General features: G+C 35.0%; 2 protein-coding genes across 5 annotated transcripts; one reads left to right on the top strand and one right to left on the bottom strand.

Moving 5' to 3' along the window:
- Positions 1–8,311: 8,311 nt before the first annotated feature.
- Positions 8,312–9,831, bottom strand: LOC129320565 (protein C2-DOMAIN ABA-RELATED 4-like). The gene is made up of 3 exons (XM_054966082.1): positions 9,520–9,831; positions 8,948–9,043; positions 8,312–8,845 (listed from the first exon to the last, which is right to left on the bottom strand). The coding sequence occupies exons 1-3, from the start codon at positions 9,628–9,630 to the stop codon at positions 8,552–8,554; spliced, it is 501 nt and encodes a 166-aa protein (XP_054822057.1). The 5' UTR covers positions 9,631–9,831; the 3' UTR covers positions 8,312–8,551.
- A 711-nt stretch (positions 9,832–10,542) lies between these two features.
- On the top strand, positions 10,543–14,346 carry LOC129320564 (uncharacterized). 4 transcript variants are annotated; one of them, XM_054966078.1, is made up of 7 exons: positions 10,543–11,161; positions 11,270–11,352; positions 11,467–11,739; positions 11,887–11,952; positions 12,852–12,924; positions 13,049–13,541; positions 13,667–14,346. In XM_054966078.1, the coding sequence occupies exons 1-6, from the start codon at positions 10,732–10,734 to the stop codon at positions 13,516–13,518; spliced, it is 1,395 nt and encodes a 464-aa protein (XP_054822053.1). In that variant the 5' UTR covers positions 10,543–10,731; the 3' UTR covers positions 13,519–13,541; positions 13,667–14,346. The 4 variants fall into 4 exon arrangements, with proteins under 4 accessions (XP_054822053.1, XP_054822052.1, XP_054822054.1 ...); XM_054966079.1 differs by having other exon boundaries at positions 10,548–11,161; positions 11,467–11,529; positions 11,638–11,739; positions 13,049–14,346; XM_054966077.1 differs by having other exon boundaries at positions 10,545–11,161; positions 13,049–14,346.
- Positions 14,347–15,142: the final 796 nt, after the last annotated feature.

Raw genomic sequence — 15,142 nt, 5'->3', positions numbered from 1 at the left:
AGAGCGCCCTCTGCTTTTCTTCTTGTAGAGATAGAGTAACTGACGGTCACAGAAAATAAAGTTTATACCACAGCAATATTGCTGGTCGTGAGCTGCTGAGGAGGTAATATTTCTCTTTCCCAACAGCCAATAGAAAGGAGGGAAAAGGGTGGCGGGTGTGAATAGAAGTGAGGTGACATGAAAAAGAGATGGCACGCCGAAACAAAGGGAAGGGGCAAGGAGGGTAAGAGGGGGATCACGTGGCCCTAATTGTCGTTTGCCAACCATATCTATCTAATTCTAATTCTGGGGGGTTTTACCACTTCCAAGTGCTTGGGGGTTCGTTTAGTTTAGTTAGGTGAGATTACAAAGTCCAGTACCTCCGCAGTCCCTGGGTTTAATGCATGCATCTGTTGCTTTCATTCTAGATTCTACATGATAGTTCTTTTCCCCCTCTTCCGTTCTCCCTTCCCCTCCCAATCATATTTCTCTCAAGCCATTGCGTCCTCTGCAAATTTGACTAGAGGAAAACACGTACCAGGCACCGCTGTATGTACGCCTATATATATTAACAAGATTATTTACATCTTAATTTAATTGATCCTGATATTGACAATCATGTGGATTTTAAAAATCTACCTGATCTCTCACTCTAACCCCCACCCCCCAAAATTACCAGAGTTTTGTAGATATCGGTTTTGATTAATGTTTAACACTCTTACTACTAAAAAATAACCAATATAATTTGCTGAACAAGTTGTAAAACATAACTAAAATTGGGCCTAGCTATGTCTTTGGCAACTATTTAATGATTATTTAAAAAAGGCTGTTATATAATTAATTGAAAGGTTTATGGGTTATGAACTACTGGATATAAACACAAATACTGTGTATAAACACAAAATATATAGTGGTTAACAATTATTATACATTGAAAAAAAATAAGTGTCATAGAAAGACTATTTTTTAATAGTGTTTTGTATACCAAAATTCTTGGGATGCTCTGACCAGCACCCTTCACTTGCTACAAACTAGGTCTTAGACTTTTATGGTCCATTTGGTTCGATGTAGTGCGGAGAAATTACTTGTAATCCCGATGCATCACATGATTCCAACTGTTTCGTTGGCACTAGGCAAGTTAAAGAGGGTTACGTTAGTTGAAGGAGATTACATCATACGTTATAAAGAGAATTACATCAATAAATCTATATAATATCTATTACAATCATCTTTTATAACATACTAAACAAACATATATAATCCTTATTACATTTCATTTCATTCTTTAGCATTACATTCCTTTTGATTCTTTAAACCAAATAGGCTATTAGTTATTGATTTAAGATTCAAGATCCTACATGTTCGTAGACACATGCTTCATAGCAATGATACAAATGGTAAATTATGAATTTATGTAGTGCTTCATTAGTAAGAATTATAAGGATGAAGAGTGTGTGCCTGTGAACAATGATTGCAATAATGAACCTATCAAAACATGCTTAAGATGATATTATATGGGGAAAATATATTTGTAAATTTTCAAAGTACTTAAAACTAGACCAATTATTGAATCAGTAAAGACACAAAGTCATGGGTTAATGGTTCAACCGGGGTTGAATTGGGGGTCAAATTGATCATAATTAAAATAATATAATTTAAATAAAAAGATATTAATTATAAAAACATTTAACCAAATCCAAGATTAATCTCTAATGCAAGGTATCAATACAACAATAATTATAAAAATAGTTTTAGCCACAGACTTTAAGGAGTTAAATTTAAAGTAACTTGACTATAGAAAACTTAAGCATTGAATGAACTGAGGCTAGATAAAAGCTTCCCTCTCCATAAACATGAATTAAAAAATGCAGAGGAGGAAGAGCAATTAGAAAACTAATGAGTTTTGCTTTAGAGGAGGAGGAGATTCACAGAGAGAGAGAGAGAGAGAGAGAGAGAGAGAGAGAGGAGAGTGATGTCAAAGGAGGAGATTTGCTTCATGACATGTTCTGCTTCACAAGTTTTGCACTTCTACAACACAATGAGAGATAGAATTTGTAACATCTCAATTTAAATTTTAATAGTTAATTTGGGTTAATAAAAATTTTGAAAAATATTTAGAGGTAAGCAAATTAATAGGAGATGATTATTAAATCTAACTTAGGATATAATTATAAATTAAAATTTAAAAAAAATTAATTAAAAAATTATTATTATTAATTAATTAATTAAAAAATTATTAAATTATTATTATAAAAAAAAGGTATGCAAAAAAAAAGGAAGAAGAAGAAGAACAAAATTGCTTTCGGCCGCCCACAACAATCATTATATATAATAATAATATAAAAAAAAGGGGAGAGAGAGAAAAGAAGAAATAATAAAAAAAATGTGGGACCCACTGAATTTTTATAAAAACCCACCTGTTGCTTTGTTTTTTTCATTCATTCCTTCGTGTGTGCTGAGGCAGAGAGAACGCGAGTCGCCGGTGCGAAATATCTAAATTTTTAAGGTAAGAGTTTTTAATAGGATATTTAGGGTGTGATTTTAAGCTTTTCAAGACTAAGTAAGTGTTCTAAAAATTTTTCTTAGCCATCCTTCTTCTTCAATTTCTGAGTTTGTAGAGGTAGAAAATTTAAGATCTGGAAGAGGGATGAATTTATGTTGAATAAATATGATTTTTGAGGTTGTCAGTAGTATAATAAATGTTCTAGAGTATAAATTTATTGATGATCTTTAAATTTATGGCTTATGGATCAAATTCTAAACTAGATCTGAAAATATATGTTGATTTATTGAGGTTTGGATGATTATTTGGGATGAGAAATGAATTATTATGACTATAGGATTATGATTCTAAGCTAGAGACTCAATTTTTAATTTTTGGGTATTTTAGGTGCGAATTTATAAAATAAAAAGAAAATTTTGATAATAGAAATTAGTTTAAAATTTGATTTTTAGATTATTAATGTTTATTGATAATTAAAAGAGGAGTTAAAAATTTTACTTAATAGTATTAACTATAGATTTGTATTAAGATTGAGATTAAAAATTATGTTATATTTTTAATTCTATTATTAAAATTATTTTATTAGTTTCAAAAATTGAAACTAATATTTATAAATAATATGTTATTTGTAGATTGTATTACTAGTGAAGATTGTGGTAAGAGAGAAATTTTAAGGAATAATTTATTGAAAGAGTCACAAGGTAACCATGCTTTTAATTTGTGATTAGTATTACTTCATGTTAATTGGGTGATTATTGAGAAAATTATGAATTTTATAATATTGTATAACTGTGCAATATTATTATGAATTTGTTTGATTATTGTAGGAGGTGTTGGGAGACTTGCTATTGTTGTTGTATTTATGTGCCACGTGGTACGCCCCTATTGGAGCTCAATATGTGGCTTGTAAGGGCTCAGGCTAATCTACCTTTGGCCGGGTAATTTAGCACCGAGTGAGGGCTACAGCTCGAGGTTAATGGAGAGATATAAGGATGGTTGTTTGTGTGTATTGTAATATTTCTTATATTTGTTGGAATTATATTATTTTTAATTCTCACTTAGTAAGCACACACTTAACTGTTTGTATACACTATCATAAATTGGCTTTGGTTACTGGGACTTTTGAGTCTCATTATATGGTTAACAATTTTTAGGAGAAGATCCACGAGTGACATGTGGAGGAGTCCCAGAGGCTTAGTGGTATAAATCCACTGTCTCTTTTGGGTATTTAATTTATGATTTATAATGTGTTATATTGCCAATATTAGGGCTTTTTGTTTATTGTCAATTATATGAATATATAAATGTAATCATGCCTTTCAAACTATTTCTATTTTTGGTACAATTTGGATGACTGTAATTTTAATATTTGGTTTACTTTGGATTGGTTAAAATGGCATGATTATAAGGTCAAATAACTGCCTTATGTTGAAAATTGACTAAATTGCTTATTTTACTTGTTGGGAGTATAAGGATGGACAAATGTGATTTAGTTTACTTGTTGGGAGTATAAGGATGGACAAATGTGATTTAGCCTAATGGCATGTGGGAGGTAAAAATTTATCTGAAATGTTATAATGTATAAGTTGAAGCCAATTATAAAATATTTTATATTAAAATTATTGATAAAATATTTTATATTAAAATTATTGATATAAAAATGTGTTGGGTGGCTGTAACTCAACTATAGTTGAGTTAAATTATTTAAAAAAAAATTTGGTGTGTTGCAAAATTCAACCCAGGAGAGTGAGGAGAACAACAACGATAAAGTGGGCAGTGACAACAACCAAAAAGTGTGGTTTGACTTGAGCTAAGACTGAGTTCGAACATAGAGAGGGTAGGTGACTTCGAAGGTCCTTTGATTTGTAATTGATATCTAATTCAAGCTAAGCTAAGCTAATTACCTTGTGCCTTTTTTTTTTATTTTTTTAAATCCAAAACATCATCATTTTGGGGTTTCTAAAGGCAAAATGGCCAACCCAATTAACCTAGCTAACCCATTGGGTTATTTGATTTACACTGGATTGAACCCATGTTGGCTGGGTTACACCGGGTCATCTGCTTATTGGGTTAGCATGAAAACTGAACTGATGGAGTGGCCAGTTCATTGATTTTTGGGTTGTCCCATTCAATTCGATCTGGTTTTTCATGCAATGCAAATTTCTATAGTTTCTCTCAATTTTAAATAAGTTCCTATAACTTATTTTGCTTTAATTGAGCCTTTATAATTTAATCAATTAAATTTTTAATCCCTAAAAATTAAAATAATTGAATTTCCTTTTTTAAAAATAAAATTAAGAACCCTTATATTTTTATCACAAATTATATTTTTATTGAAAACAATGTTAGTGTTAAAGGATTGAGAAGGTATTTTATAAAATTAAGAATCAAAATGAAAACTCATGCAAAGTTAAAGATTAATAATAGACCTTTGCTTTCAAAATTTATATAATTATATTATTTTCTAAATAATTTCTATACATATAACTTTGTGTAAAAAATAGTAAAATTTAAAAATTGTATGAAATCTAATTTTCCTTTTTATTTTCTGCCCAAAAATATTAAATTAAATTTTCTATAAACTCTAAAAGTGTTTTTATTTTTAAAAATTTAATCATTCATTAATAAGTTTAATTTTTAAGGATTAACATATTTAATGGATCAAACTATAAGGATTTAGTTAAAACAAAAAACAAGAGCCTAATTCATAATTGAAGGAAAGTACAAGGACCTGTAGATTAATTTTTCTTATTATATAATTATGAACATTTTAATAATTATTAATAATAGATAATTAAATACCGGGTGTTTTCTATCACATAAAATAGACAATTAGACAGCATTCGTTTAAGTATTAGAGTGAGAGAGTCTGGCCACGAAAAGGAAAGTTCGAGTATTTGAATACTGCTAATCAAGATCATTTCTTATGTGATTCAGAATGAAATTAAAAAGAGAATAAAATGAAAATATGATTTAAATATTTTAACTACTTCGTATTGTAACCATAAAAGCAACTTGCTAATCTATAAAGTATATTGTGGCCAAAAAAAAAATTATCAAGTACATGCATCCTTCTAATATTGAATAATAATGGATCATGGGCATAATCAACGATTTAAAAATTCATGCCCGGGGTAGAGAGAGAGGCGAGGACGGAGGAGGAGCATATGGAAATTTGATAATACTGACACGGGGATAAATAATAAGAAGAGGAACAGCAAAGAAAAAGCAAAAGAGTTCTGAGACTGATTCAGAACAGTGCTAGTTGAACAGTTTCGAAGTGCGAACCGAATACAACATTAGCACAGTCCAAATGACTTTCTGAGGATGCATATGACTCGGCGTTATAATGACCAGAACCAGATAGCATGCTCGCATCATGCAAAGCGATCGAGATAATATAATTTTTTTTTTTAAATCATGTATTGATATTAATTATACAGTATGCTAGGAGGGAATTGACAGTAGTGGTTGAGATATAGTGGAAGAGTAAAATGGAGGGAGGCATTTAATTTGTTAAAGGATACGCGTAAGTACGAAAAGAGATGAAGGGGGAATATATGTCTGAGGCATCATGATCGTGTTCCTGCTAATCCTGCCTCACCTTTCGTGAAAGCATCATCATGGTAAAATCTTACATTACTCATCACCCGAATATTTACTCACCTCACTCATGGTCCTTTCTTATTTCCCTCTTGCCTATTTCTTTTCTATTTTCAACAGAAAGCGAGTCACGTAGAGAGATAAAAGAGCAACAAAGCTAGCTGTTAAAAAAAACAGAGAGAGAATGTTACTGAAAAGCGTCCAACCTTTCGTCCACTTTTCCTGTGTGCCTAAAACAATTATTAATTAGGTTACAAAAGACCATAATTAACAAGCCAATGAGCATCTCTCTTTTGATGACATATACGGACTTGGATCTATCTTTGACCTTTTAATTATAACTCTTAATTAGCAGACAGGCACGGGTGAATTTATATGGCTAATTTAAAATTACAAGCTAGAGCTGTTGGTCGTTCATTCACGAAGCATTCCAGGTCCAGAATCGCAGCAACTAATGGATGGTGAGGTGATTAAAAAAGTGTCCTGGAAGTGAAAACCGAAGCACGCTTTGGAGTTATCGGCGAAGATGAGATGGTAACGGTGATTGGCGTGTCAGTCATACAACTCTTAGACAATTCAAAACGCCAAACACCAGGCTTAGCTGCACGCTCTGCTATGGGTTTTGGTGTTTCCTATGAGCATGAATGGAATTCATGCATCCATTTTATTTATCAATTTTTGTGATACGTTTGTTTTCATCTCAAGACTTGCTCGTCTTATTCGCCTCCCCCTGCTCCTTGAATGAATATATGTTATCTCTCGGCTTCACAAAACTGAACAAATTTCGAGCCATCCCATATTTTAATGTGTTCATTAAAAACGGGGTGGCTATTGTCTAACACGCACGCACCACGACTTATGTTTTGAGATTGGAAGATAATATAGTATATGCATGCATATGATCAGTCTGCAATTTTGGACATACAATACAGCAACACTGAGACATTCCGGTGCGCGCGTATCTGACCAAATACGTGAAAGCTTGAAAACAAAATTTAGACTCAGAGAGACCAACAATATAGCGTCACTGAAGCTAGATGTTGGAATTCTACAAGTCAGCGTCGCTTTGAGATTAGATATAAGACGTGGGAAAAGAGAGTAGATAAATTGGGGTTCAATGGATAAGGTAGGAAATAACCTTTTATTTGTTTATTTTTTGAAGGAAGATGAGAGATTAAGATATAGAGGTAGCTCTTAGAAGGTACTTTCTTTAGCAAAGTTACGCAATTGCGTTGGTTTTGTTGATTCAGAAAGCAAGTTGGCCTGTTGGGGGAACGGAGCATATTTGTGTGGATTCACATCCAATTTCAAACACACTCCCCCATAGTTTGACCACCCTGGCTTTGGAGGAATTTAAAAGAACGATCATTAATTCCAACAGTTACGTTAAACAAAAAATTTGTCCACAGTATACCTTTTTTATCCTCGTGCCTTTTTTGTGGATAAAAATGTCCCCATACCTTGTTGCTAGTATTATTATTAGAAATAATGATAATTAAAAATCTTATAAAAATAAAATATTAATATAAAATAAAGATTATAGAGCTGTAAATTTTTAAAGTTTGAATCATAAAAGGTCTTTAATATCTTTCAATAATTTTTATTTGTCACTATCTCTCCTTATTATCAGTAATTGCCGCTCTGCTGTTGGATAGAACTGAATTTCATTGGATTTACATGACTTGATTCTCAAAGGATTATCATGAACAATACAGGCTTCAAGATTCGAAGAATGTTTAGAAAAATACTTCCGTATGAAAATACAGGGTTTAAGAGCAGGAGTCAGATTACTGCCCACTCGAATCCACGTCTGCTAGCATATATGGATGATATGTCAGCTAATGCCTAATTAAACTATTTTATCAAATTATCATTTTAATTTTCAACACGATTCCTCACGCACTATGCTTTTGATTCCGTTCCGTATCGGATTATTCTTTCATTTAATTTCTCATGTACGTGCAGTTTGAGTTTGATTCCTCGCAAAAAAAAAAAAAAGATTAATAACATATTCTTATCGAACCTAGAACTATTCTCACGCAAGAGATCTTCGTGAAGAAGTTAACTGAAGTTTGAAAATATATATACATGTCGGGAATTTAAAAAAAAAAAAAGGAATTCATTCATGAGAAACTAAGCGAAGAAGATAATTTTATCGTTAATACCTCAGCTTGAACGTATAAGTTCCCTTAATCCATTGATAAAGAATAAATCAATCAAAACAAATTCTATCCACCCAAAAAATATTTGCTCGTTATCCACCATTTGTCTAGAGAAGGAGTCATACATTGAGCAACAAAAACGCGTTTAAAAGCATGCAGAGCTCCATGCAGAGAAGGAAATTGATGGGGAGGGGGAAAACAGGGCAGAAAATAGATACAGGGACAAATAGCAGGGGACCGAGGAACAGAAAACAAAAGGTCTAGCCAGGGTACAAATCCGGAGGAAAATAGATAGCAATGAGTCCTAAAGAGAACGGGAAGTAGAAGGAATGCGGATCCATTCCAGCTGGATTTCTACTTCACCACATTCAACATTGCGCAATCTGAGCACCAAATCTTGCACAATCTTGCCCTCGCTGTACGTAATGCAGCTCTCATCCGCCAAACAGTTTTGCCTGCATGGGTTCACTCTTCTTATCACCGTCCCACTCGGCAGCCCTTCCAACTTCATATGCACCGCTTCTATAAACGGCCTTATCTCAAACTCCGCTTCGCCCATTTTGTCATCTTTGCTGAACGTGTCGTGGTCATACACCGTCTGCATCACATGTATTCATCATCATTCATGTTCCTTTTTCTTTCTTATTCTCATTCCTTCTCATTCCCTCGTTTACATCAACAGTAACTCGCACTAACTTACCAATTTTATTGGACGATCCGGTTCTGTTACTGAAAGCGTCAGGTCTTCGTTCCACTCAGGATTTACATCTTTCTTTATCACCCGGGTCTTTAGTCTCTGTAAAACCACAAATCTCTCGTGCTTATCAACAAAAACATTCACAGCGACCGCAACTGCTATGCATTTATTTGTACTTTCCTATTAATTTCTAGAATCTTCTCGTATCCCATTCAAACTCCAAGGAACGAGACCCAAGGTAAAAGAAATATAATATCTAGAAGGGCACATGAATGTTCTATGGAGATATATCAAGACTTGAACAAACATGAAACGAAGAGAACGGCAATCCTTGAAATCAACGGAAGGGCAAATTGAAACTGTGAATAGATGGTGCGATAAAAAGTTGTTGGCTGAACTTGATGCAATCAGTTCTCCAAAATCGAAACAGCCGAGCTATTGAATTATAACAGTTACAAATAACCAGATCGAGGAGGTTTTAAGTGAAATTTCCTAAAGGATGCACAATTTGTACTCGAGAAAGAGTATTCATAATCAATAATTGTATAAGGAGAAGAATAAACAGGAGAAGTAACCTGTTTGCCCATCTTGACGACGACGTAAGGATCGCTGCTACGAACATCACGAACGGCTAGGTTCACGCCGCGCTTGACTCGAATCCTTAGAAGGCCGATGAAGTTTTCCATGGGTGTCCGGAGAAATTCTGGTCTCCCCTACGCTCTCTCTACATTCAATTTTCCACTCGTTTCATCCCGTTCAATCTGTGTGTTTTGCTGAAACGAAATTGGCAACAATCCACGCTGAATCGATAAGGACAATAACTTTAAAAAAGGGCAATGCTGATATTAGGGGTTTGACGAGTGGGAAACTTGATTGACCTGTAAGGCTGTAACGTCGTGAGGGTGTGAAAGAAGAAACGGGAAAAGAGAACGATGAGCTTGAGGAACGCAGGGAGGATTTCCTCGCATACGTGACCGGGAGATCCGGTTAAATTGGATGCCGTTGGACGTTGACTTGTCCAGTCCGTGAATGACGCGATCTTGGACGTGGCCGATCTCCTCAGGCCAAATTATACGTCGTAGACTTCTCCCGAGCTTAAATTGACTTGTTCATTTCTGATTTCCTTCTTTAGTTTTATTTATAAAATTATTTTTAATATATTTTATTAACATCAACAAAAATTTTAACTTTTGCTATCGTTGCCTAAAAATTTAGTATGTTCTAAATTTTATCTTAACTAAATAAAAATTTCTCTCTTCAATATTCAATGAAGGATAAAAAGAGAAATTCATGATAAAAATTTAATTATATAATTTATAAATGAATAAGAAAATTATTTTTTTATTTTATAAATAAAATCGAAGAAAATGTTTCTCAATCCACTCTATTCTCATTGCTTAAACTATTTTTCAAGGTTTTTTTTCTTTCTTTCTTTTTCTCTTTTTAATATTTTCTTTCATCGTAAATATGCCTTTTCTGCCATTCTTTCTATCTAGTGCAACGGAGACCTCTCTCTGGTAACTTTACAGATGTTGTACGTTGTTTTAACTTTTTTCTTCTCTTTCTTCGCCCGATATTGTTGTCATTATTCGTGGATTAAATCGGGCGGTAAAAAAAGAAGATAGCCCAAAGGCCAATGGCCAATGGCCAAGGCCCTCCTAAGACCTAATATCCCAACGCAGGGTCCAATTCAACGGGTTCCCGCTCAACTGGCCTTTTTGATTTGCTTCGGTCGGGTGCTCCCTCTCAGTTTATGATCATGCTGCGATCACTGATGGTTAAATGTTATGGAACCCTGGGAAGCTCTTGACATCGACGATTCTGACCTCTCCTCTTTCCTCCGCCCTTGCAAACGCCCCCTCCTCGATTCTCCGCCCAAAGCCTCACATGCCGTCGCCGCCAATGCTTCGCAGCAGCTGCTAATTTTTCAACCCAATTCTCATTCCCCTGAAGCCCTAACCTCTTCCAATTCCCAATTTCTTTTTCCTCGAGCGAAGCCCACTGTTCTTCCGCATCGCCTCATTCCCGGTCCTGCCGGTGTTGTTCAGGCCGCAATGCAGCGCAGGGCTCTAGGTCGCCAGAGTTTATTGGAAGATGCTGCGGACTCCATTCCCACGCAAGAATTCATAAGGCGGGTTGTTGAAAATGGCGATAATAATGATCACGATTTTAACACCAATCCCTGGCACTGTGCTTTGGACTGGCTTCGTCGAGAAGGTTCTTCCCACATTTTCCCGCTAATTTGCCACTGATTCTGGAAAATCTATTCCAAGTCTCGTAAATGCTTGGTTAATTTCGATTTTCTTTTTCTTTCGGTATTTTTAGGCATGGTCGATCGTAATAGTGTGCCATTCGGTACACCTTTAAGCTCAATTAAGAAGCATATCAATATTGAACGAGTGGGCCAGGTATTGTTAATCACTCGGAAGATGATTTTATGTTATTCACTTGTATAAAATTGTGCCTGATAAAAAAGTTTATACGGTTTTTTTAAAAAATATTTAGTTGCTTGGAAACAACAGGTCATTGCCGTTATCAAATCCTGCGCTCCAAATGGTCTCGGGGATTTGGTGGTGACCTTAAAGGTATATGTGGAACTGTGGATGCGGCGCGCTCGACAATGCACTCGTGATTTGTCTCTCTGGTTCTTTCTCATGATAATGATATCTCAGGTACCTGAGTTTGAATTTCAGGATCCCTCTGGTACAATTGGTGCTAGTGTACATCGTAAAGTCTTCACTGAGGGAGAACTTGGGAATGATATAAAAGTTGGTTCGGTTTTGGTTCTCCAAAAGGTCTGTTGCTCATTTATTTGAATACAGAAAAATTGCGTCAACAAATGCTTCCTTGTCTTGCGTTGAATTTAGTTTTGTTTTCCTGGTGGCTACTTGGAGTCTCATATCCAGGTTTACTTGATTAAACCAACCTGTCATCTATTTCAGGTTGCGGTGTTTTCCCCCACTCGCTCCGTTTGTTATCTGAATATAACATTGTGCAACGTAGTCAAGGTATGGAATCATCTTCATGTTAGCACTTAACCCAATTTAATATAGAACCTTTAACTGCAAGCGACATTGTATAACATTTCATTTGAGATCTACCGTCCACTCTGACCTAAAAGACACCAGCAATAAGAATTCTCAAGCATTAGTCCTTCCCTGATTCGTTCTCTCTCCGGTTCTAAGCCACCTATAGTTGGAAACTTGGAATACATATGGAAGTATATGCATATGACTTAGGGCTGTCAATTTTGAAAGACCATCAACAGAACCTTGAAGCATGATTCATTCAGGGATTCAGCTGATCAACTAGAATTGCACAAAAGACTAGGAAAAATTTCTAATTAGGCATATCATCTTAACTGAGGGAGGAACAAACCTTCCATTTAGATCTGATGTGTTTGTGTATCATAGTTGGCAGCAATGGAGAGGGGTTAAGGCCTCGATCTTCTTGCATAAAATGAACTGTATTTCCTCCTAATCGGCTGAAAATGATCAGATGTGATCCATTCAGCGTTTAGAACTTCATAAAGATGGAAAGCAGTGGTTGATCTTATTTGAATGGGAAATGATAACAAATACTAATAGTCAAAGCACCCGAGCTAAAATAATGGGTCACGCTCGCAGCCCCAGAATCGTGGGTTTTCAGCTTGAAGTTTGGGGTTGGATCATTTCGGTTGTCTAATTAGGTCCTTAACACGGGGTGGGAGCAACTTTGAGGCAAATCATTGAGAACGAATCCTCGCCAAATCCTCAATCACTTCTTACTTTGAATGCAATAGTGAGATATATTTTTTCATTTATTTCCTTTCGATATGTAAATCTTATTTGGCGATGATTCGTTCTCAGTGAGATATTTCTCGACTGAGTTCTTGTTTGTTCGTTGATAAACTGTTTGTTCTTAACAGATCTTTTCAGAGGACAGTGAATCTCCGTCAGAAATATATCCGACAGCTTTAAGGCGCACTGCTCCTTCCATAGGTATTCATAAATATCAACCTGGATCACGTTCTTAGCTTCTCCCGCCGTGTTCCATTTATTCTGACGCCTTACTGTTTAACACTCGCATAATGCAAATTTGCTCATAAAGTAGCCTTCATAACAGGAAGCAGCGAAAAAATATCGATGCCGGACAATGCTTCGTCTCTGCCACGGGAAAGAACAGCGGGAAGTAATACTAGCCCCTCCCTACATTTGGGATTTATGGAGATGGAAGCTATTGATAAGCAAAAGGGAGATGATAAAGCTTCGAGAAGCATTGGGGGGAAACAAGATTCAGGAAGCAACCATTCTGAGTTTGTCAGTATTGCTGATCGTGCGGAAGCACTAGGTGGTGGTGAGCTTGAGATTGGAATGGAAAACCAATCAAACCCTTATCAACTGGGTGGGGACAGTCCAGCACGTAATGCTCAAAACAATGGTTCATCAGTATACTTGGCTGATACACCTGAATCTCATGGTCAGGAAACGGAGTTAATAAAACAGATGGAAAAGGATCGGGGGATCCTAATCCCGAAGAATTCAATCCCTCATTGGACAGAGGAACAGCTTGATGAGCTTTTAGCATTTGACTGACGTATTGATTTCTGTTTGTCAAAGTACATAAATAGTTGTTACGTATCTTTGATGGACCAATCCCAGTATTGCAAGGAAAACTTAAAAAAGAAAGAATGGAATTCTTTTCAGTTTTCATGAGATTACTAATGCTATGTTTGGTGTGCAGGGATTAACTTTGTTTGGCCAGCTGGTAGTGAAAGTGGAAAAGGAATCTTGAAACAAAGTAGGACTGTACAAATATCGAGTTGCACTGGGCTAGTGCTCAACCCCTGGTCTGAAATAGCACCAAGTGAAATTTTTTGGTCTGAAGACTAGTCCTGTCTGGAGAGGCCCGACACTAAGATCGGATTGGACTTGGTCTATCAGGTTACCAGATCAGTCCTCCCAGATAACCTCTCAAAAACTAACCCAAAAAAAGAAAGAATGCCATTGAAACAAATCTAATGGATGAAGGAGGGAGGAGGAAAAGATACAGAGCCCAAATGTCATAAAAGAGGATCCCAAGTCTAAATTGAAACCATGAAGCATAAGCACCCATTATTGGAGAAAGTCAAGAGCACCTAGATTTGCAACTTATAAGCAAACACCATGCCGTTGAGAGCAACATTTAAGCCAAGCAGAGAGTACTAAAAGAGTTCACAAGCTTGGTTTGATTTGATCTGGAGTTTGATTTGATTTTGAAAAAAAACCAGAGCAAATCAAACCGATTGGTTCACAATAGTTTAGAACCTATTCAGTTTTTTTCTCTAATCAATTTGGTTCGGTTTGATTTAAGTTTGTATCAAGTTTAAACTTTTTAATAAAATATTCTTTATAATTATTAATATATATTCATTTTATTAATAATTTTTAACTATTAGTTATTATTTCTAATGAAAAAATCTATTGAGCACAAAAGATTTTTTTTTAACAATTAATTAGCATATTTAACTATTAAAATCAATGTATTATCTTTAAAACACTTGATTATAAAGTTAAAAAATTATCTTAAACAATTACAAATGACATTTAGCTAATTGTAACTTATTTATACTAATGATTTACAAATAAATAAGCTTGAAAAAGGGAAAAAATTGATAAATTGATAAATATATATATATATATATATGATTTGGTTCAAGTTTCCAAAAGTAAAAACCTGAAAGAAACTAAATCAATTGGTTTTACCAAAAGAAAAACCAAACCAAACCTTATTTATAATTGATTTTGATTGGTTCACATTAATTTGGCTCGATTTGGTGTGGTGTGATCGATTTAAATTTGTTTTGAATACTCTTACAAAGTACAGCTAGAGAAAATGGCAGGTCAAGAGCTAGCGGCTAGGTTGACATCGACCAAGTTAAAGGGTAGAGGAGAGAAAGGGATAGGGTTAAAAGAAACCATGAACAATGTTGAGACAACGAAGTAGAGGTGAAGTGGAGAGCCATAATGACTACTGATTTAAACTTTAGAGATAGGCGAACCATGACCAAAGATTAAGGGAAGAAGGGAGGATAAAGGATTGGCTAGGACTAGACAAAGTCACAAATTAGAGAAGGAGGAAGGATATTGAAATGAAAGAGAATACGGAAGGATATTGAGATGAAGACGAAGGCCTCATGATCTGGAGAGCTAAGAAATGAGAAAATAACAATAAAATAAA

The sequence above is a fragment of the Prosopis cineraria genome, unplaced genomic scaffold (genome assembly GCF_029017545.1).
Source record: "Prosopis cineraria cultivar Desert tree isolate PC_DT_omini unplaced genomic scaffold, ASM2901754v1 PC9, whole genome shotgun sequence".
NCBI lineage: Eukaryota > Viridiplantae > Streptophyta > Magnoliopsida > Fabales > Fabaceae > Prosopis > Prosopis cineraria.
Note: the sequence above shows the minus strand (reverse complement) of the source record. Positions and strands in the feature narration are given on the sequence as shown.